We start from the raw sequence: 26,576 nt of genomic DNA on the forward strand, positions 1-26,576 counted from the left end.
TTATGCCAAAAAGAAAGTTATATCAACTTCTTCTTTGTGGCAATTTGCTATTTACCGAGCAGGACTGGAATGTTTGTATACATCATGCCACCCAAATTTAATCATTCAGAGGAAGTGACTCAGAACTTTAAGATGCAAATTAATTGAAAGTAACTTTAGTAGGATATTCCACTTTGCCATGACTATATTATCCATCTGAGATCATAGGCTTAAGAATTGTTACTTACATACAGCTACTGTGAATTGTTATAGAGCAATTCTTGTTAGTTATTTATATATTCTAAAGAGTACTGACAGTGGACGCTGGTATATTTAAAAGACGAAACAAATGAACAAGCATGCTTGTGAATCCAGCGTTACAGATGTCTGCAGCCCCTTGATGGTATTTAGAACTGGTGATTTTTTTTTAAAGCAGTAGTCCTTCACATACATATTTTTTTTCTTCCTGCCAATGCATGTTTTAACTGTACTCTCTAGGCTTATTGTGGAAGGAATTGGTTTAGGCACATTGTGGTGTGTTAATATGAGTGATAATAAATGCATATACTGGTATCTGTTTAGTTGCCAGTCTCCTTTAGCTCAGGATGCTAAACCATACATGTTTTAGAGTGGGAAATTGTCTGATTGGTATTGTAGTAGAAAACAATCTAGATTTTATTGTTAAAGCAAGAGCATTCCTGGTTTTTACCAGAATATTCACTGAGTTCTGTTTGAAATCATAATCCTTCTGTAACTGATACATATTTAGAGGAATTCAAGCCAGTTTGGTATCATACATCTGTCCTCATATCGTAGTTGCTTCTCTGATAGGAAGGAAAGGTAATCTTTATTGAGTGCCTTGCTTGTACGGAATGCTTGGTACACGTATAATCCTTACATGATAGTGACATTGTCTCACCTTGACTAGAAGACTGAGAAACTAAGTGTTTCAGTTGACTGGGGAAAAAAAAATCCCTGTAGAGAAATAGGATCCAACAGATAAAAAGTAGAAAGACTTTTTTTTTTTTTAAAGAAGAAAAAATGATAATCCAAATATCAGCTTTTAATTAAGCTGACTTTTGACCATAGAGCTCTTTCGAAAACTTTTAAAAAAATTTCTTTTTAGACTTTAGCTGAGAGAAACAGCTAACATTCCTGGCTTTTTAACTTCTTTAAACTGAAGATACCGTACAAGTGACTGAAGACCAAAAACAATAAGCCTTTTATGACTTAACCAAGGAAGTGCAAATTATCTCCAAAGAGGCGGAAAGCAGGCCTCACAAGATCTAGGACCACCCCCAAAGACAGTTCAAAGAAAGCAAAGTTTCACTAGCTGCAAGCAGGGGACAGCCCATGTTTCTGCTTGGCAGTATTCTCTAGGGTCTCAGCTTCCCAGCTGACTGTCTACATACAAAGGCCTGACAACTGTGTGCCCCATGGATGGAGGATTAAAGGAGACAGTGAGATAGGAAATCAAAAACTGTCCACGGAAGGGAAAAGGATCAGTAACAAATGGGTACCCAAAAAGTTGAGTCACACAAATATCAAACCCATTTTAAAAATAAATGTTTCTTTTTTCTTTCCCCTTTTGTGTTAAAGGATTTACATCTCCAAGGGGCTGGTTCCTTGGCAGGGAATCAAACTTCTAGGCTGCCAAGGTGAGAGTGTGGAATTTTAACTACTAGACTACAAGGTGGAGGGGCCTTCTTTGCAAATCTCGCAGGGGACCCGAGGCAGGCAGTTTGAACATACAAAGGATTTTAACTTTGTTTTAAATCTGATTTCTGCTTTTTTTTTTTTTTTTTTTTTAAGAGACAATCTAAGGCTAACCATGACACTAATATATGTCTTTCTTTCAGTTTGATCCTCCCATAAATACAAATAAGGCAACTGCTTAGAATTTGAGTTATCCGAAGTCTTTTTCAAATACAGAAGTCTTTCTGATTCAAAGGAACCATCTTCTAGCCACTGACAATTAGGATTTCTGATGGTGTATTATTCTAGTATCAACTCAATCCAATAAGCGTCTTCATGGAAAGCCTACGAAGTAATTTTCTAGGTTTAGAATAAAATTTTACCATATAAGCAAAAGCTGTTCCTAGAGAGGGTATAGAAGAGATAGTTCCCATGATCCTTCAAAAAGTTCACTCCCCGAAATAGGTTAAGAAAGAAAAAAACTCTTGTTGCCACAGAAGTCAAGGATGGCATTTGTACATAGAATGCCTCCAGTATCCCACAAATTTGTGAGGGGCTGCCCATCACAGACCCATTAATCCATGACACTGGGTAGGCCCTTCTGGGATTGGACTTTCTCAGGACTAACCAGACATCAAGAATCAAGATGACAAAAGGCCACTATGGATGGGACTTAAGACAAACTCCCCTGAGATCTTGGCACATTCAGAACAAAGACTAGGCTGCTTAATATGTTACATGTCTCAGGGTTCCCAGTCTTTTCAGGCTGGCCACCAGACATGACCCAAAAATCATGTCCCCTAGATGGTGGAAACCAGGAGCAGGTATTCCTGTTTGGTCCCAAAGCAAGCTCTCAAGGATGTAAAATAAGATGAGAGGGACCCTTTATAACAAATGACACAGCAAGACAGAGGCAGCAGAATAAAGGTAATTTCTGGGAGGAAAAGGATCAGACAATATGAATATTCATGTTGAAAATACACCAGAATTTCTACACCTAAGTCAAGTCATACCAATAATTTTCCCCCATTAATCAAAATTTTGCAGAGGGGAAAAAAAAAAAGACAAGTGAGATTTTTCCCATCCACTCAACCAGATTCCATATACAGAGACTGGGAGCCTAACTGGTAAGGAATACTTAACACTCTTGCTAGCTTGTCAGGCTCTAGGTTCCCCTGAATGTGGCTTCCAGAAGAGCAGAGGGGCTTTGATATCCTGCTCGCGGTGCCAAAAGCATAGGGGCAAATAGAGAACTTCCCCTTTGCCTTCTGAAGGTTTGCTGAAAGTCAGCTGACAAAAGGCAGATTACTAGAAGAAACGGCATGCCAGTTTATTAATATACACACATTTACATGGGAGTCATTCAAAATATGAACTGTGTGTATTAATCTCTTCAAGCAAGCCACCAGAAATCCTAGTATTTTCAAATGCCCAATGAACACAAGAAAGTTCAGAATTTCAACTGCAACTTCCTGTCTCTGGGTATCTCTCAATCTCTATTTTATTCTTTCTCACTTTTCAACTGCCTCTAGTTTCTCATCATACAAATGCACTGGTCTATGTCAATCCCTTTTCTCTGCAGTAGTTCTGGAACTATCTTTATTGGGTTTTTCTTTTTTCTTACCTCCTTGCCCCCCGTGTTAAGTTATAAATTATTTTGACTTTTCCAAGTGGTATTTCTTAACATTATAATCTTGGGATGAAATTTATGATGCCTGAAGATTTTAAAACCAATTACAGAGATCTCAGGAGTGTGTTGAATATGCTGGTTCCCATACTTTTGCATTTCAAAATAAACAGAAAAAGAAGGAGATATGTGGTGTTGCCACCTGTTTATATTTTCACATTAGGAACACTTAAAAGCATGCACAGCTACCTTTTTTTTTTTTTTTTTTTTTTTTGTAAAAAGAAAATAAAATAGAAAAAGACAATAGAATACAAAGAAGTCCTTTCCTATGATGTTGGTACCTTTGTATCAACATAAAGACATGCACAACAATGTTAGAATTATTTTGTCATCCTAAACTTGCCCTTTACCTGGTGATATAGTTTGAATGTCTGTCCCCACCACATCTCATATTGAATTGTAATCCCCAATGTTAGAGGTGGGGGCTGGTGGGAGGTGTTTGGGTTGCAGAGGCAGATCCCTCATGGCTTGGTGCTGTCCTCGCAATAGTGAGTGAGTTCTCATGGGACCTGGCTGTTTAAAAATGTGTGGTACCATGACAGGTGCTGTGACTCACGCCTGTAATCCCAGCACTTTGGGAGGCTGAGGTGGGTGGATCACCTGAGGTCAGGAGTTCGAGATGTGAAACTCTTGAGATGGTGAAACCTCATCTCTACTAAATACAAAAAATTAGCTGGGTGTGATGACACATGCCTGTAATCCCAGTTACTTGGGAGGCTGAGACAAGAGAATCGCTTGAACCCCGGAGGCAGAGATTGCAGTCAGCTGAAGTTGTGGCACTGCTCTCCAGCCTGCACAGCAAGAGCGAAACTCCATCTCAAAAAAAAAAGTTTGATATTTCCCTCCTCCCCTCGCTCCTGTTCTTATCATGTGAGATACTGGCTCTCCCTTTACCTTCCACTGAGATTGTAAGCTTCCTGAGGCCTCACCAGAAGCTGAGTAGATACCAGTGCGATGCTTCCTATATAGCCTGCAGAACTGTGAGCCAATTAAACCTATTTTCTGATAAATTACCCAGTCTCAGGTATTTCTTTATAGCAGTACAAGAATGGCCTAACACACCTAGCTAAAATAATGGTTCCCTACTACAGATATTTTGACTACTAAAAAATCCAAAGATACATCAGCTCAGAATTCTATGTCCAGTCCACCTTTCTAGAATACTTAAAGTCCTCTGCTTTCCTTCTGCTAACACAAACAGTGGCTACTGCTGTCACTGATTGAGTGCCTGCATTAGCCAAGCTTAGTATAAGACACTTTATATTTATTTTCTCATTAGGCTTTAGAGTCGTTAGTTAGTTATTAATACCATTTTATTCCAAATAATGAATCTCTGGTACAGTAAGGTTGATTTACTTAAAGTTGCATAACCGGAGTGGTAGACCAAGATTTAGCAGAAGTAACTACCTCTGCCCTGTATGTTCTTCCCATACATGCCCAGGTTTGCCCCATACGGTCATCAGGTTAGCAGTGGAATTATACCTTGTGGAGAGAGTCTGTGGGGGTTGAAATCCTGCTTCCCAAGTTGTGTACTCTGGCAAGGGACTGTCTCTGCTCGAAAGGAGGAGGACTTGGTACCTCTACTAATTGTTTCTAGTATCTACCTTGTATGTGTCTACACAGTTCGTGTCCTGTGTCTTTGTTTATACTGTACCATCACCTAAATGCCCTCCTCATCACCTCTACATGTTCCCTTCCTCGTTTATCCTGAGCATAACTGAAATGGCATCTCCTTCATGAAGTCTTCCTTAATATCTGCCACCACCACCACCTTGTCCGAGTGCCAGATCTAGCCTTCTGTTGGCCTAGCCTTACTAGCACTGTAATTATGTAGTTTCTCCTGTAATTCGTGTATCACTCCCTCCCTCATTTTAGAATAATACATGCCCCTGTGTTGTTGACTGTGTTTGTCTGGAAGCACTTTCAGAGCATGGAACAGATCTGGTTTTTCTTTGTATTCCCCAAAGTCCCTTACCATGTGTACATCATGCATAGTAAGCACTCACTAAATATTTGTTGCATGAATTTAATGCACAAGCTAATCGTAGTCCTAGATTTCTGAACCAAGTGAGACAATAAGCACATTGTTCTTTCTGAGTTAAAATTTATGTTAAAAGATATTTACATGATTTAAACTTTAGCTTCCGTATGTGTAGCTAACTTTTCATTATAGAATTTATTACCAGGACTAAAACTGTAAGCAGTATATATGAGCCTACATATGTCTTCTGAGACGTTTTACCCTGCATCCTAGAGTACAGAATTTTTAGTTTTGTGAACATTCTGGGGTTATGTTGGAATGTGCCTACAAATAAAGACTTCAGAAAACATCCCTTTGCTCCAAATAAACTGCAAGCTCATAAACATGCTGTAGCCTTAAATATTTTACTTGCTAATAAGCAACTTCTCTATAAGAAATTTTTCCTCTGTGGCTCTTATCAGAATTATAAACAAGAGGAAAGATAGGCCAGCCAGCACAAATATCTGAAAGGCACAAATATTTCATTAGGAATAACCAAAATGTTTTACCAACTATCTTATCTACAGGGATTTCGATATCTAGGGTATTAAAAAAGTCATTATGGAAATGTATTAAATGTCTTAAAATATACTAGGTAATGTTGGATTCTGAAAGAACTAGAGCAAAACTGTCTGTGGGCATTTATGAAATAATAATCTTAAACAGCCAGTAGAACTTGTGGATAACTTCATTAATATTTGACAGAATAATGAAAGGACTGTATTGTTCTTTGTGTAGAAAGATGCTACTCAGACATAACATCAGATTTTCTTAGTGTCAGATTTCTTAGTGTGTCCTAATTCTTCTCTTAAGCTCTGTTACTTACATGACCAGTTTTCATGAGACCACCGGCGTCAGGAATAGTCTCTAACAAAGAATTTACTGGAGGTTGATTGGCACACAGGGCTCTAACTCATGAAATATTTCTTTTGAGGCTACAGAATTTATCTAAACAGCAACATAAATCAGGAGTTCAATGTGTGCAGTAATGCTTGTGGCGAGAGGCGTAGGGCACAAAACTTCATGCCTACAAGCTATGTTCGAGCCATAACAATAACTGGACCCAGAATCCTGGGCTAACATATCTTTGGATTTCTCAAGAGTGAAGTTGGTTCTTCATGACCTAATGAGAAGAGGGTGGACTTTGGAGTCAAACATACTGGAATTTCTTTCCCACTCTATAATCTAAACTATGTCATTGAGAAAGTTATTTGGCCCCTTTAAATCTCAGTTTTCAAATCTGAATTTCTGTAATGGGAATATTAACACTTTCTATGGTTGTGGCCTTTACCCTGTTTTAAGCTAAAAAGTTAAGGATTTTTTTTTTCTCTCATTGAATATTCACTGTTTGAACTCTAAGTGAGTATAATCTGTTTAAACCTCTCTGGCAACGATGGGATTTGAAATCAGGAAGTGTTCCTGAGTGTGTTGAGTCTGCTGGCGTTTTTTAGCTGACGTTAAGATGCTATCTCTTCGTCTTCCTTTCCTTTCTAATTTTACTCTTATTGAATAACTGGATTGACCATTTTAGAGAAATTAAAGGGAATTTTTACATTATTAAATAATCATTTCTATTTGTTAAGTAGAATGTAAAAAAGTTTTGCACCTTTACATTGAAAATCAAAATAACCTTTAATTTTTTTATTTTTAAAATAGTGATAATTTATGTACTATAAAATTAAAGATTGCTTTGGAAAACAGGCAGTCTTCAAAAAGTTAGTCGTAGTTACCATACAACCCAGCAACTACAATCCCAGCTATATACCAAGAGAATTGAATACATGTCCACAGAAAAACTTGGCCCTGCAGACCCTTTTGAAGAAATACAATACTGTGGCTTTTAATATTCGTAATGTTGTGCAACCACCAGCACCACTATCTAATTTCAGACATTTTGACACCCCCAAAAGGAACCTAGTACCCTTTAGCTCCATTTCATTCCCTTTTCCCCCATCCTTGGCAACTACTAAACTACCTTCTGTCTCCATGATCTGTCTATTCTGGACATTCCATATAAGTGGATTAATGCAATATGTCGTCCTTTGCGATGGGCTTCTTTCACCTATAATAATGATTTCAAGGTTCATCCATGTTGTAGCATATACCAGGACTTCCTTTCTTTCGTTGACAGTACAGTTGGCTTTCCATATCTGTGAGTCCCTCATCCATGGATTCAAACAAACATGAATGAAAAATAGTTGAAAAAACATTGCATCTGTACTGAACATGCACAGACTTTTTCTTGTCATTATTTCCTAAACAATACAGTATAAGAACTGTTTACATAGCACTTATAATACATTATATTAGGTATTAGTAATCTAGAGATGATTTAAAGTGTATGGGAGGATATGCATAGGTTATATGCAAATACTATACCATTTCATATCAGGGACTTCAGCACCCATGGATTTTGTTTGATTCTAACCAACCATGGATACTGAGGAATGACTATAAAGGGTCCTGGAACCAATCCCCCACAGATACCAAGAGACAGTTTTATTCCATCATATGAGTAGCCCACATTTTATTTATCCAGTTACCATTTATAAGACATTTACATTGTTTCCACTTTCTGACTGTTATAAATGTTGTTGCTATGAACATTTATGTGCAAGTTTTCCTGTGGATATGTATTAAGTTCTCTTGGGTATATACCTAGGATTGTAGTTGCTGTGTTGTATGATAACTTTATGATTAACTTTTTGAAGATTTCCTGTTTTCCAAAGCAAAGTACTCTTTAATTAAGTTCCTTGTTTGATTCCACTTTCCTTGAGTCATTGGTGTTATAATATTGGAAATTGGGAGAGAAAAAAATATTTTTTCTCTGATTTTTCTTTTTATAAATGGACATTTTATTTAAAACCAATGAGTTGGAAATGACCCTACTGTATTAGAGCAGGGTGTCAGAGCAGGGTGGTTTCAGCAGAAGTGACTGAGGCCTCTTTATAAAATGCTAAAGGAAAACAATGGTTTTTGGCTGGAAATGTTCATTCCATGACATTTCATTCAGGGGTATCAAGGTGACACTTTTTTGGCAAGATGGTGTGTCATAGTTGGTAATTTTTATATTTGTAGGAATGTTTTCCCCACTATTTAGTGTTTCTGCCTTTTTGAATGCGCATGGTTAATGGATTTTCACATTCTGCTGGATTCATTCATATGCATTTGTCAAAACCTGAATTCATTCAATTCATTTCTGATTTCAAATTGCTATTTATTTTTCACCAAATATGAGTCAGTTTTAGTACCTGCAAAGAGTAGTTTTTCAATAGCTCACTGAGAGAAATGGTCTGGGTTCCGACTTGGAGAAGTGATGATAAATTGATGGAACAACCAATGAAGAATGTAGTAAACCAAACATGCACTTGACTGAAAATCCATCTCCTCTGTTTATTTATGTGAAAATAGATCTCAACTAGCTCCGTCAGGGTTTTTCTTTTCCCCTGAGATACGACAGTTTTGGCCAAAGATTGAAAATGTAGCCATGTGCCAGAGAGATACACGAGCCCACTGACTCCATGGCTATTTTCTGAATTATTGAAATGTTATTAACTCTTGCCTTTAAAAAATGTAGCATTTATGCTTTTGTTCTGTTTTTCTGCTTCTGAGCAGCCTAAGATTGGCATGTGTCACCAGGCAGCTGAAACCTAAAACATGTTCAAGGCTTTCAGGGATGAATGACTTTTAAAGTTCAGGATAGTCTAATTTGAGACCTATGTTGTTATTATCAGTTCAGCCCCGGGCAGTAGTAACTGGGAGTTGCGGGCTGCCCATGAACTCTGAAAGTTATGGCTCTACTCTCCCCACAAAATGTGTTATGTATATTTACTATATATTTTTCATATTGTTTCAGTGGTTTTGTGGCTTCCAGGAACCCCAGGTGAAGAACTTCTAATTTAAAGCTCTCCTGAACCTGTTACAATATATTCTATACCAAGATCTTTTAGAGTTTTAAAACAATTTCATCTCTTTAATTTCAAAAATGTTATTTATTGTAAGATACTATTAGATTGTTTAAAAGGAGGCGGGGGGAAATCCTGTGACCCAGTCCCACCACCTGAAGTTTCCTCTATATATGTTTTTTATAGTACATTCTTTATATTCTAACCCACTGTGAACACTTAAATGTCATTAAAATATTATTCTGTGGGGGAGTCCTTTTTTTTTTTTTAATTTACATGCAGTACAATTCACTGTGGTTCACTTCTATGGGTTTTGACAAATGCATAGTGATGTATCCATCATAATCAAAGATGCGACGTAGTTTCATCACCTCAAGAATGCCCTCTTGCTGCCTCCTACTGATCTGTTTTCTGTACCAATAAGTGTGCCTTTTCTGGAATTTCTTATCAATTGAGTCATCTAATATGTAGCCTTTGGGGTCTGGCTTTTTTGGGTTTAGCAAGGTGCATTTGAGATTCATCCACTATATTAGGCTGTTCTTGCATTACTATAAAGAATTACCTGAGACTGGGTAATTGTCCCATGGTTCTGCAGGCTATACAGGAAGCATAGAGGCTTCTGGGGAGGTCTCAAGAAGCTTCCACTCATGGCAGAAGGCATGGAGCAGAAGTAAGAGAAGGGGGGTGGAGTGACACATAACTTCTAAACCACGAGATACTGCAAAGACAGAACCAAGGGGATGGTACTAAACCATTCATGAGAAATCTACCCTGTGATATCCAATTACCTCCCACAGGCTCCACCTCCAGCATCGGGGATTACAATTCAACATGAGATTTGAGTGGGGACACAGATCCAAATCATAACATCCATGGTTTTGTATATATTCCTTTTTTTAAATTGAGTAATATTTTAGTCATCAAACTGTTTACTATTAATACCTGGTTTAGCATGTATTACTTTTATTTATCTTCCTCAAGAACTGTAGTTCATTCTGGGCCGGACGCAGTGGCTCATGCCTGTAATCCCAGCACTTTGGGAGGCTGAGGCGGGCGGATCACGAGGTCAGGAGATCGAGACCATCCTGACTAACACAGTGAAACCCCTTCTCTACCAAAAATACAAAAAAAAAAAAAAAAAAAAATTAGCCCAGCATCATGGCAGGTGCCTGTAGTCCCAGCTACTCAGGAGGCTGAGGCAGGAGAATGGTGTGAACCTAGGAGGCGGAGCTTGCAGTGAGCCGAAATCTTGCCACTGCACTCCAGCCTGGGCAACAGAATGAGACTAGACTCCATCTCAAAACAACAACAACAATAACAAAAAACTGTAGTTCATTCTAACATTGGTACTCCTTTGAGCCTTAATCATTTATTTAGTTTCAATTATATTCTTTTGTGTATAGTATTGTATGTTTTTCTAGTATGATACACTGCTTCCTTAGATGATGTAAATATTTCACATTTCTGCTTATGTTTAGAATTTAGAGAAAGCAGGAGGGTCCTTAAGGATATGACTGCCAAACTGCTGGAAAGTCTTTTCCCAGTGTGCACATGTGGGTTGATGGTAAATGTTAGTATAGGCATCATCACATGCATTTCTCTTCCAGTGCTCATAACAACCTTGAATGGTAGATGTCAGTGTTCAGATTAAACTGATGAGGAAGCAGAAGCTTCCTGAGTTAATGGCCTAAGGACACACAACTAGCCATTAGTGGAGCCGAAGTCAAATTAGTGTTTTGTGACTCATCTCCTATTATAGTGTTTATTATTGTAAGAAAAATAGTGAACTGGACTTGCAATTTTTCTTTTACTTAATATCTTATTTAGTGTAACATTTCTCAGAAAAGACAAGAAATAAAGATGATCAATAAGATGCACCATTATTTAATAGGGCATTATGAAATTGTAGTATCATCAGTATCCTGTTGGGCTCAGTAGAATATTCGTATATTAAGAAAGCAAGTGAGTAAGCAATTTAGGAAGAAGAATGAATTTTGTGCAAAGCAGCCTTAGAAAAAAATCTCATTTTGCTAAAAGTCTTAAGGTTAAAATGCTGAATCAGAGTCCTTTACTGGCGTGCTGTGTCTCAGATTACATTCTTCTTTTATACCAATGCTCAGCACCCAGGAAGTGTGCAGTAAACAGTTGTTAAATGAATATTCCAAGTTCTGAAGAGCCGTCCAATTTTGGAATATGCTCTTTAGGGCTTTGCATATTCATGTGCCAGCCCTTTGCCTGCCATTCTTAACTTTATTCACTGCATGCATTATTTATATCACTTCCTCATAGTCCTTCAGTCAGATATTCCCATTGTTTTAGAATGATGAGAAAAAAAAAAAAGTATTGAGAGGAAATTGTGTAAGTGCTACTTTATTGAAGGGACCAATTCTGTACTGAGGTTGCATTTATCTGAATTTACCTGCTTGTTCCTCAATATGGCTTTTATCATTCCCCAGCATCCTCCATTGCCTCTTTTTTTTTTTTTTTTTTTTTTTTTTCCTGTTTTTCCTTTTTTGAGACAATGTCTCGCTCTGTCCTCCAGGTTGGAGTACAGTGGCGCGATCTCAGCTCACTGCAACCTCCACCTCTCAGGATCAAGTGATTCTCCTGCCTCAGTCTCCCGAATAGGTGGGATTACAGGTGTCCACTACCATGCCCGGCTAATTTTTGTATTTTTAGTAGAGACAGGGTTTCACCATGTTGGCCAGGCTGGTCTCGAATTCCCATTGCCTCTCATCCCCTCAGATTTCTATATGGTTAGGCGGCCAGATCTAACCATAGATAGGAAGATCTATGTGTGGAGGCCGTATGTGGAGGCCAACACATAGGAAGGCCAAATGTGTTGCCTTCCTCTCATTTGCTGTGTCAATTGTATACATTAATGCTGGCTGTTAGGAAGGGCAGAGATGTTTCTGAGCAAGATCCCCATAATTGTAGGGGATCAAGGTTGGGGTTTTAAAGTACAATTAAGCCAGCATATATTAGAGGTGCACCCAATACATACACATTTGGTCATATACCAAAGATGAAGTATGTAAATCAGTATTATGCTGTAACCCAAATCACCATTGTAGAATAAATTTCTAGGAGGCAGATAAACTGAAATTATTGTGAAATATTTTTGTTAGTGTTACAACATTATTATTAAAAGGTAATGGGGCCAGGGTGTTAAAATTTAACATTATGGTGTGGGAACCATAATTTCTCAGCACTGTCAGTTGCTCTTATGTTTCCTATTCTGCACATCTGCCTTAGTAAATACATACTCACTTTCAGTGATGCATTTAATAACATCACTAACCTTTTTGTGTTCATAATTCAGAAAAATTTTTAATTTCTTCTGTAAATAGTTTAGTGCCTAGGATTTATAGCTTGGGGAAATCTCAAAATCAGTCTCTCTTTAACTACTGAGGATGGTCATTTATCCCTAGCAATCATTTTTTATCTTAAATTTAAAAACTGTGAAGAGTTAATGCATTCTTAGAAAGTTGTTTTGAAGTTTTTTTAGTGGAACAAAGTGTGTTTTGATTGCCTCACTTTTCTCTAAAATTTTCTTTTTAATCTTTACATTCCTCGTTGGAATAGAAAATAGTTTATAATAAATTTTGGAATTTTTCCTGTTTGTGAAATTTCAAAGTTGACATTTTGCTTTTAATTCATACAGTATGGGAAGACTTTAAGTCCTAGATGGAATTAAATAACTAAAATTTAAATTCATTTCTTAAAGGTTATTTTGTTTTTATAAATGCTGTATGGCATGTAGGAATGTAATAAAGATAATTCTCTGTATTTAGGCTTTTAATACATTTTCTCACTGATAATCACTGACAGCCTAGCATGACTAGGGCAACAGATTAATCAGGAAATTTGTTTAAAAAATCAGGCAGTGGGTCTCTAATACATTAAATATGTTTTTACTCCTGTGTCCCATTTATATATGGCGTCAGAAGACAGACATTACCACGTACTTTGCTGAGTTCTGGGGGAATGGAAATGAAAAGTGTGTTATTATGTAGCATATTTTAGGGTCTTACTGTGTGCCAGGTACTCTTAAGTGCTTTACCTATGTTGTTTCATTTCACCTGCACAGTCGTCCTATGAAACAGATGCTTTTTACAAGTTTTACTGAAGAAGCGATGCTTAGAAATACTTGATGACTTGTGTTATCAGGTATAGTATAAAGAAGCATGTTTGGTCTTTGTCCCTGGTTCCTGGCATAGAACACCCTTAAGCCCCTGGGATTTCCTGAGTGACAGGAGTGTCTCTGGTTATTCTTAAGAAGTCCTTTCAGCACTTGGCGTTTATACTAATGAGGTGGCTTAGGGTGGTGTCTCTAGATAGCTTCAGGGTACAGGCTGGTTACCAGAAAGACCAAACAGTTGATTAGAGGTTGGGGCTTTTAGCCCTATTCCCCCATCCTCCCCGGAAGGGAAGGGTGGCTGGAGATTGAATTATAAAAGCCCTTGAACAGTGAGTTCAGAGAGCTTCTGCATGGGCAGACACATTCATGTGCTGGGACGGTGGCCCACCCAGGAAGGGCATGGAAGTTTTGTGTCTCACTCACACCCCTTCCCCTGTCCTGTGCCTCACTCCCTTGTCCTGTGCCTCACTCCCACCCCTTCCCTTGTCCTGTGCCTCACTCCCACCCCTTCCCTTGTCCTGTGCCTCACTCCCACCCCTTCCCTTGTCCTGTGCCTCACTCCCACCCCTTCCCTTGTCCTGTGCCTCACTCCCACCCCTTCCCTTGTCCTGTGCCTCACTCCCACCCCTTCCCTTGTCCTGTGCCTCATTCCCACCCCTTCCCTTGTCCTGTGCCTCTTCCTCTGGCTGTTTCTGAGTTTAGGCCTTCATAATAAATGGGCAATCATTAAGTAAAACACTTTCCTGAGTTCTGTGAAAAGCTGTAGAGAATTATGGAACCTGAGATGGGCCTGTGGGAACCCCTGAATTTGTAGTCTACTGGCCACGGTTGTCTGAAGTGTGGACAGTCTTGTGGGACTGAACCCTTGACCTGTGGGATCTGTGTTAAGACACTCTGCATGGTTACTGACAGAATTGAGTTGTATTTTTGGGCACCTGTTGGTAGCTGTTGGATTGGTGTGAAGAGGCACCATGCGTTTGATGTTAGAAGGCACCACAACAGGCAAGAAGCAGCAGAGGGTGTTCCAGGAGAGAAGTAGCATGCACGAAGACTGGAGGTGGAAAGAGGCTTGACTAGTGCCAGGACCTGAAAGTACATGTGTTGTAAACCGGTGTCTTATATTATCACATGTCAGATTTGAAATCTATTTCAAAATTCTAATTACAACACAGAATTGGAGTGATCAGAATTGGGGAAAGAATACTTGCAGGAAGACCCATTAGGCAGCTGGTGCAATATTCTAGGCAAAACAAAAGCCAAAAGGAGGCTTGGGAGCCAAGGATAAGGAAAGTGGAGATTACCACATGTAAGGTATCATAGGAAGCACCTGCATGTTTTACAAAGCTTATAAAATACGCTTGATACTGAAAAAAACACTGTGCAAGCACATCCAAAGCTTTAATGGTGAGAATTGAGATTCAGGGTGATGTAGGAGAAAACTCCTTGTGTATGTCCAGGTTTGTGTGACCTCAGTAAGTAATTTAGTCATCTGAAGCACAGTTTTGTAATTTCAAAAATGGGAACAATAAATCTTTTTGACCTACTTCATAGGCTTTGAAGATCAAGTAAGATAATCTATGTTAAAGCACTTTGTACGTTTGTTGTACGAGACTGCCACATCTTGTTTGTGTTTCTTGCCATTATCAGAACCAAAACCAAAATAACCAGTCAGGTAACATTTCTGTTTTGGGACATTTTCACCTGCCCTACTTGTAAATGAGTTTTCCAACTAACTGTTTTAAGAAAAGTCATTCCTATTTTAGGTGAAATAATTTCCTCAGGGGTTCTTAAACTGTGTTTCGGAAACTGCCAGTTATAGAGGTGACACTGATCTCTTCATGTGGGTGAAATGCTCCCCCTCTCTCTGCCCAGGGCTTTGAGGAGTGTGTGTGTGTCTGTGTCTGAGGATGATAGGGGGTTCTTGTTTTGAGCAGGCTGGAAGGGTGGAGAAAGATGGGAGAACTAGTCGGTGAGGGGGTAGTGGTGGCAACTTTCAACCTGGAAATATGAAGAAAAAGAAGCATGTTGACAGCCAGAATGCATAATCAGTCAGCCACATGTTAGGGGATCCATAAGGTGAAAACTGCTTTCTGTCTGTATCAAATGTTAGACATTTAGCAGGGCTTGTGGAGTTGATTCACTCTTGATTGACTGCTCCCCAGAAATAGCAGAACCTGGGTTTCATTTTCATACTTATGTGGGTAACTGTTTGAGAACAGCTCATTTTGTTATCAGGTCAGGGACATTATTTTCTTCACTGCAGCATCTCCAGAACCTAAAAGTGTGTCTGCTATAGGTAATAGGTGCTTAATAAAGATTTGTTGAATGAAGACATCTCCCTCTTAATCCATTTGTGCAGTTATAGCAAAATACCTTAGATTGGGGGTAATTTATAAACAACAGAAATTAACTGCTCACAGTTCTAGAAGGTGGGAAGTCAAAGATCAAGGTGCCAACAGATTCAGGGTCTGGTAAGGGCTTGTTCTCTGCTTCATAGCGGGACTGAGCAAGGTTCCTCAGGCCTCTTATAAGGGCACTAATCCCATTCAGATAGGCTCTACTGTTAGGACCTAAGCTCCCCCGCCCTCCAACTTTTTTTTTTTTTTTCCCTCCTGAGACAGGGCTAGCTAGCTCTGTCATCCTATCACCCACTGGAGTGCAGTGGCGTTATCTTGGCTCACTGCAGCCTTTGCCTCTTGGGCTCAAGCTGTTCTCCCATCTCAGCCTCCCAAGTAGCAGGTAACTATAGGAGCGTGCCACCATGCCTGGCTAATTTTTTTGTAGAGATGGGGTTTCACCATGTTGTCCAGGCTGGTCTAGAACTTCTGAGCGCAAGCAATCCACCTGTCCCGGCCTCCCAAAAAGCTTTGCCTGTTAATACTATTGCCTTGGGGGTTAGGTTTCAACACATGAATTTTTGCAGGGGACACAAACTTCAGACCATAGCATGTTTTGTAAGGTATCCTCTCAGTGTTTATTAAACTGCTGTCTTCTTTGTTTCTGTATTTAACAGAGGTCTGATGTGTACGACTATGCTTCTGTATATACTAATTCTCTTAAATATATTATGTACCTGTCTCAGTCACTTTGGGCTGCTGTAGCAAATTCCATAGACTAGTAATTTAAGCAACACACATTGCTCAGAGTTCTAGAGGCTGGAAAGTTCAGTATCAAGGTGCCAGTAGATTTAGTATCTCATGAGGGCCTGTTTACTGATTTGTAGATGGCTTCTCACTGTGTCCTCACATGGTGGAAGGGGAGTTAGCTAGCGCTCTAGTTCCTTCTTTTGAGGGTGCTAATTCCATGCATGAGGGCTGCACCCTCATGACCATCGCATTGGGATTAGGGTATGGACATATGAATGAAGAGAGGTGCAAACATTGTCCATTGTAATACCCCTGTAATCCACAGAGTCTAGTTGATTCTCCTTCATTAATATCTCTCATACCGATCCTCCACCTTCATCTCCACTGCTACTTCCTTTGTTAATTATTACAGTTTTAAAACTTATATCCTTCCTTCAAATGTTATACCTTCCAACCACCCTTTCTATTGCTGCATTTCTAAGGTACTAATTTAGTTTCCTGCTAAAATACTTAAATGGTTTTCCCTTGCTTACAGCAGTGAGTTTCCAGCCATGGTGTCCTAACACACTGACATGACTGGGAACTGTGTCAGGCAAACTTGTCTTCTCTTTGATTCCTATATTAGATAGCTACAAAGTTAAAAAAGCTACATGCCCTCCTCACAATTTGCCCACAGGATATTCCACCTCACATGTAAATTGTGTATTTAGTAAGAGGCTAATCAGAGACTCAAAAGAATGCAATCGTTTGTCTCTTATCTACCTATGACCTGAAACCCCCCTCCCTGCTTCGAGTTGTCCCGCTCTTTTGGACAGTTGTGAGGTAATAGATATGTCAGAGAATATTTGTCTGACTCATGAAAATAAGTCAAAAGGAGGTAAAAACGAGGATGGTTCTGTCAGTCCAAAATATCTGAGACAAATCTTAACCAATTTAGAAAGTTTATTTTGCCAAGATTAAAGGACACACCCATGACACAGCCTCAGGAGGTCCTGAGGACATGCGGCCAAGGTGGTAGAGGCACAGCTTGTACATTTTAGGGAGACGTGAGACATCAATTAGTATCTGTAAGATGTACATCGGTTCAGTCCAGAAAGGCAGGTCAACTCGAAGCAGGGAAGGAACTTCCAGGTCATAGGTAGCTAAGAGATAAACAGTTGCATTCTTTTGAGTCTCTGGTTAGCCTCTTACTAAATACACAAATCACATGTGAGGCGGAGGTAGAGGAATCATTCACGCCTTAGTCTGGCTCAGTGAAACAATAGGGCGGAGGAAGCAATCAGAGAAGCATTTGTCTCACATGAGCAGAGGGATGACTGAGTTCTGTCTGTCCTTTGTTCACAAGGAATATCCTTGTGGGCAAATGGCAAGGGAGGTATGTAGCTTTTGTAGCTATCTTATTTAGGAATAAAATGGGAGACAGGTTTGCCTGACACAGTCCCTAGCTTGACTTCCCTCTTGCTTAGTGACTTTGCCGTCCCTGTTTCCCTTTCACAGTCACATTTTTGTAAATTATCTCTTAAATGATTCATGAAATCAAAGAGACAGAGCAGCTAAGAATGTCCATTTACTTACCATATATGGCTAGAAAGTACATACTTTTAGACTTTGCTAAAAAGACATTGTACTTCAGAATGTTTTCATTATGGTGATATTTTTAACTTAGTGACTTGTGTTGTAAATGATAGTGGTTTTGTTTGTTTGTTAATAAATTAAAGGTATTAGTCACATCATGCTTTCCATAATATAGGTATTATACATTTTATTGGTCATTGTCATGAATTGACTGTAATGCAGCGCAGACAATACGGTATAGCATCAACATTGCAATCATTTTGTAGGTCAGGAAATAGCAAGGCCTAGATGTTGTCAATTACAAGAGACACATTAAACAAAATCCAAAATAGCATTGTGTCCATTTGAAAGTAAATTTTTATTACTTTGAATTAGTATTATTATGCTATTCTGAATTGTTATTCAATTTCTGGGAACGAGCATTAATCATTGGAAATCAAAGGAATCAAAGAATCATTGAAGTTTGTATCATTTGGTATGAAGAAGTATTGTAAAGATGGTAACTGAAAGAAACCCTGAAATTTTTTTAGTCCTACTTAAAATTTTCTGTTAAATGCATGTGCCACTGCTAGTTTTGGTTTATCTAGTAGTTGACAAAACCAGTCTACCAGAAATAAATTTGTTATGTGATGTTCATAACATAAATGTATAATACATTTAATTTTGCATTATTTTGTTTTTTGACAAAAATAACCACCAAAAATTAAAAACAAAAAAAGCCCCCTTACCTACCTGCTTGCATGAAACTGAAAAGATCTCAACTTCCATACATTCCCTCCCATGCACTATTGCTTTTCCCATTTCTTGGTGTTCCTCCCCTTTTCCCATTGTTCTTAGTGACTTTGCACTTGCATTTGAATTTAGAAGACCCATCACTATAAATACACTTGTACACATCTGATGATTGTTGTTGTTTTGTTTTTAAGAGATGAGATCTCGCTCATCACCCAAGCTGGCGTGCGGTGGTGCAATCATGGCTCACTCTAGCCTCAGCCATCTGGCACATGAGATCTTCCCGCCTCAGCCCCTGGAGTAGCTAGGACTACAGACACATGCTACCCTGCCCAGTTAATAGATCTGATAGTTTTTTAAGACTTATACTTTTGTGGTCGTAAAATCAGACAAATGTTACTGTACTCTTGCTTCTGGTCTTTTATATTTTCACCTAATATTTTTGGTAGTTTTGAAACTTAGATGTGTGGACAGGAGCACTAAAACAACTTTATATGCTGTTTCTTTATGTTTATTTTTATTTTATTTTAGAGATGTTTTCCAGGCTTGTGTGCAGTGACTATTCACAGGCGTGATCATTGTGTACTGCCGCCTCAAACTCCTGGGCTCAAGCAAGGCCCTTGCCTCCTCCTCCTGAGTAGCTGGGATGACAGGAGCACGCCACAGCACTTGGCTTTTATTTCTTTGATAATTGAGTTGAATTACATGGAAATAATAAAATAGACAATTTTCTCCTGTATTGTATTTAAAGGACTGATTAGTGATTTGCTTTCTGAATCTTATTTTATTTTATTTTTGAAATGATAAGGATTTTCATTCTCTTTGCAAATGGTTGTGGTTCTGAAAGTCGCTTGCCTTCACCAGAATAGAAAACTTCTAATCTGAGGATGTCAATTAGAGGGGTATCCATTTGGGTCTGGAAATAAAACCTGATTATTTATCAACTGACTTCTTCAACTACAATTTCCGTTATTATTATTTTTTAGGCCAAAGATGAAGAGGAAGCCTTTCTGGATTGGAGTGATGATGATGATGATGGATTTGATCCAAGCACGCTCCCAGATCCAGATAAGTACAGAAGCTCTGAAGATTCAGATAGTGAAGATATGGAAAATAAAATTAGGTATGTTTTTATCATTGGTATGAAATGCATCCTCAATACTCACATGAGTCTTCTAATGAATCCACCAAAAGACATTACTAAGAGTTCTACTCCGAGATGTTTGTTGCTTTTTTTCTTTTTTCTTTTTTTTTTAAATATACCTTTACTTATATTCCTGGAAATCCTGCTGCTATTTTTTTACTCATTTTGTTGCAGATTGTTCTAGAAATACGCTTTTCTGATCATGTTAGTGCCTTGTTGATCATTTTTATAATCCTTATTAATGGATGTGTGTGATACATGAGTTGTGTTTTTCCTTTTTTTTTTTTCCTTATCTTTCTCTGAGTCCTTTATGCCTAAGTATTTGATGCACTAAGATATGTTCTCTGCAAAAAGCGTTAGGGTTTTATTTTTTTTCATTGTCAAAGAACGCTATTAAAGATACTGCTAAAAATTGTCCTTGAATTTTAAGAAGGGGACATCATTCTTCCATATTCTTTTATATGGAATTAAATAACAAATAAAATACTGGAGGGGCTGGGCACCATGGCTTATGCCTGTAATCCCAACACTTTGGGAGGCTGATGTGGGAGGATTGCTTGTAGCCAGGAGTTTGAGACCAGCCTAATCAACAAAGTGAGACCCTGAATCTACCAAAAAAAATGGTTTTTAATAAATAAAATAATGGAAAACCTGTACAGAAACAACCTTTGACAAATTCCTTCACTTTAAAATCTATGGATTATTTGTTTGCTACCATTGCCAGAAACAAATGAAATGTGAAGAATTGAATAATAGTATGACTTGCTTAGCATTTGTTTTCAGAGTACTATGTATTAGATTACGTTAAGAGTCTATTGATTTAAAAGTTGAGAATGTTAAACCTCATGCTCGATCTAAACCAGTGAGCTTCTTTACGGAAGGGAGGTACTAATGACAACAGATAGAATTAATATGATGGAAGAAAAGAGGAAGCTTGATGGAACCCTTGAAGTGCTAGCACAGGGAGTTTGGAGTTGGAGAAATAGGCCATAGGGAGTTATAATTTGTTTTAAACAAGAACATTATGAAAAAGTCTTAAAGATTTTCTTAGGTGAAAATGCTGTGGGGAGACAGAGTTACTCTTCATTTGAGTCTCATGCATATTTAAACATGAATTATTTTTTAATAGAGAAAATTCACTTATCCAAATGCAGTCTTCTGAGGTGATGCCAGAAACTTCCATTTGCTGTTGGACAACTAGGTGGTTGAACATATTAGCTTTATACAGCATGTGTAGGCTCTAGGTAGTAGACATGTTTGCTTTACTACCACAAGAGGCACCACAGATGAAAAGAATTTGATTAGAATTTACAAAAATATATAAATGTTTGTGCCATAAGGATTAAATAATTTAGGTTCTGGGCATATTCCTAATCATTGAAAATTGACCTCTAAGAGTAAATGTACACACTGAGTTCCTTGGTGTATGTGTCTGAGACCTAGATGAACCCCAGTGGGGTCAGGTTTGCTGCCCCTTGGGTTCTTATATAAATGTACCTCTTTTAGAAGGGTTTATTGGGTCTGTATTTTGGTAGATGTGATTTAATGTAACATACATGACTTTTAGTCATTATCTTCCAAGTGTTTCCATGTAACTTGATTCTCTGGAAGGAGCATTAATTGGTTCTTACAGTTCTGCAGCCGTATTTTGCGTATCTGTCTAATATACCTTTAAAAGATAGAGTCAACCTTTGAAACCTTTGGTAGGATGTCAGCAATCCTTCTGCATTTGACTTATATGGATTTTCTCCCTAACATTTTTAATGATAGTTTCTGGGTCATCTTTCATCTGTGTACAGCAGGCATTTCATTTTCATTCTTCTGTCATTTCTTGCCCTTATAGTGACATTTCCGTGCTACCACCTAGTTAATATAACTTGTTCTCTAGTAGCTTATGTATTTCATCCTGTTAATTAGCTGTAAATGTTTTGTACCTAGAAATTGTCTTTACATATTTTTTTTGTACCAACACTTAACTGCTCTAGCCTCACTTCCCACCCCTAATATTAATGTCATGGCACAGAGAATGCCTTGACATATTTGAATTGATTAATTGATTGATGAAGGAGATTTACAGGGTTAAAAAAGAAATGTAGTTGTAAGAGGCTATATCATTGGTCCTAATATTAATAGGTTGAATGATACAAGAGATGACAGAACATAGATGGAGAGTTGGAAGAAGCCGAGTTCATATAGTGTACTGGTGATGAACAAGAAGGTAGGAGTACCTTGAGAGATGACAAAGCATCTTAACTTAAAGACAAGGGTTCAGATGGAAAGTATTTAAGCATTATATGAAAATTACAGCAGTTTTAATTTCAGGCACAGCTAACAAGTCTGCATTAGTGGAGACTGGGATTGGTTAACTTGTTTTAAGCTGACAAAAAATTGTCTTTTGTTGAAGAGGAGGATATCAGCAAGGGCTTGATTACTGATGAGGGATTTTATTCCTGTAGTGTATATAAGGGCTTCCTAGCAGGTTTTTTGTTTTGGCCTGTGAACACAGACATTGTCTAATCTTATAGCCTCCTTTTAGATGAAAAAACCAAGGCTTTAAGGGCTAAAATAACTTGTCTGTGGTCACAATAAAATTTAGGGACAGACCAATGTGATCTTTGTTAATTAAACTGATTCCCTAGTTCTAGAATCTCAGTTAGGTGTATAGAATCATCCTGGTGTTGAGAGAAGTAGCTCAGGATAATGTCATTTGATTAAAGACCTGGTTCCATGGACTAACCATAACATAGACTTCACTAAACCATGGTTTCCCACCCTCAGCATTATTGATATTCCGGCTCAGATAATTTTTTGTTTGGGGAAGGGTATAGGCTGTTTAGCATCATCCCTGGCCTCTAACAATACCATTTGGCACAACTAAAAATATCTTTAGACATTGTCAGGTATCTCTGAGGAAGCAAAATTGCCCACAGTTGAGAAACTGGACTAGACCCCAGATGGCAGATACATATTACTGGTGCTTAATTTCCCCTGTCCTTCATTCAGAGTAGGCTATTTCTCTATTCAGTTCCATTTGGCCTAAGCAGTCCTCAGCACAGTCTCTATCAATCAATTGGAACTGATACAGAAGGTAAAACCTATTTGCCATTCCTGTACTAGCAGGCAGGATTTGGAATAAATTGTAAGTAGTAACCTATGTCTGTAATTTCTATTTATGCTTTAATTTCCATTTTTCTCTGTTTTCTGTGGTTTCTTTACCTCAATGGCAGTGAATCAAGATGTATGTAAACTAAAACCAAAATTGTTTTGGATAAAGAAAATGTATTTGGAAGATTGTATATACTAGAATTTTGACAGTAGTAATTGCTGTTGCTATTACTATTTGCATAGTAGCACCAGTACAGTTTTTCTGTATTCTTCTAGTTTGGCTACACCTTCTTTTTCTTTGCTTCTCATAAGCTGTATGACTATGTGCTAAGATCTTGTGATGTCAGCTTTAGTGGGTCCTCCTGATAGGTTCACAGGTTTTACTTGCTATGCAGTCTCTAACCCTCTACTCAGTAATTAAGGCAATGACTAGTACTCTGACCTCTTAGACATCATCACATCTCTCAGTAGGTTATTCTCTGGCCATACACTTAGCATTTTCAGAGATGAGTTCACTCTTAGGGGACTAGATAGACCAATTAGAAAGTAGATATTAGTCCCAAATTAAGTAGCATGAGCTAGTTTCTTTGAAAGTTTTCTATGGGTGTTTCTTTTTCCTTCACTTTATTGACACGCATAACTATTCAGCATGAGTAACACTTTTGTTGCTCCATGTGGAAAAGACACTGTCAGTTGGAACTAGGCAATGGGGAGCCAGATTTAGTGGAGAATGACAGAATCTGGGGTCAATAGTTCCCCCTCAGGGAGGTCTGACAGGATTTTAAAGAGTTTGTACTTCTGCCTTCTTTCTCAGTTCAGTGCATAGCTGCAATAGAGTTTAAACTACCTTCGACCCTCTAGGATTATCAGAATTGTTATCTCCAGCACTGAGATTTCGAAAGAGTTCTGATGTGGATTCAACTCAGTTTAGTTAGCATTACCAAAAGAGATCTTGCTTATAATAGGGTTTCAGGGACAATGAAAATTATATGACTTTGGGTTTCTTTTGATGAGCTTTAAGAATGCTACCATGAATAGTTTATTTATCCTCAAAAACAGAACTGTGAAACAGGGGACCAGCTAATCTACCCGTAGTACAGAAGTAGTTGGGGCCAGATGTCCAAACTCCATTTAAGGATCTAGGCTTTCATGTGCTATTTTTGACAACAGGTGTAGAAGCGAGAGCTTGCTTTGATGTTCTCTGGCTTTTTTGCTCATCTTTATCCGTCTTACACATTGGTCTAGGCTGCATTTTACTCTGGCTTTCACCTCTCATTCTTTCTTCGAAAATGTGGAGTTAACACAGGTAGAATTAATAGATGTTAGGATTTGTTGTTGTTGTTGTTGTTGCAGTTGTAGACAAAACAGCTTAGTAGGAAACCCAGCTTTCTGTTTCAGTGGGCTTTGTGACATTCATTGAATTTATTGGTCTGCTGGGAACTGCACAGAATCCTGTGTTCTTTCCTCCAGTAAGTTTTGCAAGAGTTTTGTACCTTTTTAGGAACGAAGACTTCAGATACTGTAATTGCCTTTGGGCTTGTGAATGATTTTTCATTTCAAATTGTCCATGCGATAAAGTTACATCACGTTCAAAATAAAAATATTTTTAAAAGCTTCTATATGGGGTGCCAAGGAATAGAGTAAGAATCTTCTGCATTATTTAAATCATATTTTACTTAAGAGTTAAGAATACCCACTTGATCTGTTAGTCTCTGGATTATAACATTTCTTCCATCCATTCTTTCAACTAAAAATGTTTTAGTGCCTGTCATGGGCCAGGCATGGATACAGAGGATAAAACATTAAACAGGAAAAGTGTCTTTCCTGCTTTCACAAAGCTTTTTGTTCCATGGAGGTTACAGGTAGCTAAGTAAGCAATTACACAGCAGTGTGATGGATTAGTTTGTGGTTTGTGCACTGGGGGAGGCGGAGGGAATGGAGTAGGTAGGGAATGAACATGGAGACCACATAAGTGATGGGTCCAGTCTAGGCCTGGTGGATCAGAAAGAGCTTCCTGAAGGCAGTGATGTCTACACTGAATCAGACTTAGGTGTAAGTGTTAACTGAGCAGAGGGGAGGGTAAATTGCACTTCTAAAAAGTGTGGCCTCTAAAGTGAGATGAGTGTCTTGAATCATATTCCATTTAAAACTCTTCTTTCAATAAAATTGCTTCTCACAGCTGTGCTTCACAGGCTGAGAGACTTGACTCGGAACATATAAGATTAATTTTTGTATATCTAGTAGCATTTATCATGTTTGGTTTTTGGCCATCTTCGTGTGAATTGTTAATGGTGTGAAAATTTGCAAAGTATTAAATACAATGAAAAAGAAACAGCTAGATGTTCCAGATATTCATTATCCAGTCAAATTAAGGTTTTAATATTTATAATCTTAACCTTTTTCAAACAAAAAAAGGAAAAAGAAAAGGTGGTGACTAGACTCTTGGTACCTTATATCAATCTTTGCTTTGCAGCCTACGTTCTTTAAGGCAGGTGGCTTTATCAAGAATTCTTACATGGTGTAGGGTATTTGGTAGATTATTCTAGGTAGCATAAGACCAATTACATCTGTAGTTTGTACTGAGGCCATTGTCATCATTTAGATATGATAACTTCTATATGGATTGATACCTTTTCCTGTACAGAGTAAACGATTCCACGTCTAAATATAATTAGGTGGTTCTTTCAACCTATTTTTACACACCTCTGAATCAAAAGACTAATCAAGGTTTTTGGTCTGCATGTTTGTTCTTTTATTTGGGTTTTTGTTTTGTTTCTGAAAATCTGTTCCATATTCATTTGTCTATCTTTTGAGTGAAATTGCCTGTCTTTAAAAATGATCTCTTACATGAAGTAGATGAACTACTTTAACCTCTGTGGTTTCTCCTAGTATTGAGTTCTGTGACATCTCTTAAATAAGTTTTGCTCAGTACCTATTCTAAGATTTTACAGTCGGCTTCATAATTTGTGGGAGGCTTTTCACTTGGAAAACAAAGTTCTCAGAAGCCATTTTCATTTCCTTGTTTTTGGCTGGAGCTAAAAGAGCTTTTTCTTAGTCTAGATGATTGTTTAAAAAAATACTATTCACTACGGTTTCCAATTACTTGAACCTCTACTTGATTGAGTCTCATTGTGTGTAGCAGATGTAGAAAGAAGTTGGCTCAGCTTAATTATGTAGTGAATTTATTGTGTGCCTGCCATTCTTTCCTCTTACTCTTTTCAACTTCAGGAGTATATGCCCCATTCTCACATGCCGAGCAACTTTCAAGAGAAAATCTTAATCATTTCTTACTTGTCAAACATTTGAAAATAAGAACACTATTTGGAGAAACTCCCGAGGCAGATTGTTGGGGTGGGGGTGGGAAAGGCAATATTTGTCTTCGGACTTTTAGAGAAAGGTTGCTACACACTGGGCAAGGAGGATGTTATTTTCTGGGGTGAGGGCTGAGTTAAGATGGGGAAGACATAGTGTGAGAAATTGGGAGTTTAAGAAGCTACTCTTTTACTG

General features: G+C 38.1%; 1 protein-coding gene across 6 annotated transcripts in view; it reads left to right on the forward strand.

Annotated features, from left to right (window-relative positions):
- DDX10 (DEAD-box helicase 10) overlaps positions 1 to 26,576 on the forward strand; it is a 274,322-nt gene that overhangs the window by 232,451 nt on the left and 15,295 nt on the right. For all 6 annotated transcript variants that reach the window (XR_013404274.1, XR_013404272.1, XR_013404273.1 and 3 more), the window contains one exon: positions 19,807 to 19,943. Coding sequence is in view for 3 of the 6 variants with exons in the window: in XM_077964258.1 (XP_077820384.1) it covers positions 19,807 to 19,943 (137 nt within the window). In the remaining 3 variants the exon portion in view is untranslated. The remainder of the gene's footprint in view (positions 1 to 19,806; positions 19,944 to 26,576) is intronic.

The sequence above is a fragment of the Macaca mulatta genome, chromosome 14 (genome assembly GCF_049350105.2).
Source record: "Macaca mulatta isolate MMU2019108-1 chromosome 14, T2T-MMU8v2.0, whole genome shotgun sequence".
NCBI lineage: Eukaryota > Metazoa > Chordata > Mammalia > Primates > Cercopithecidae > Macaca > Macaca mulatta.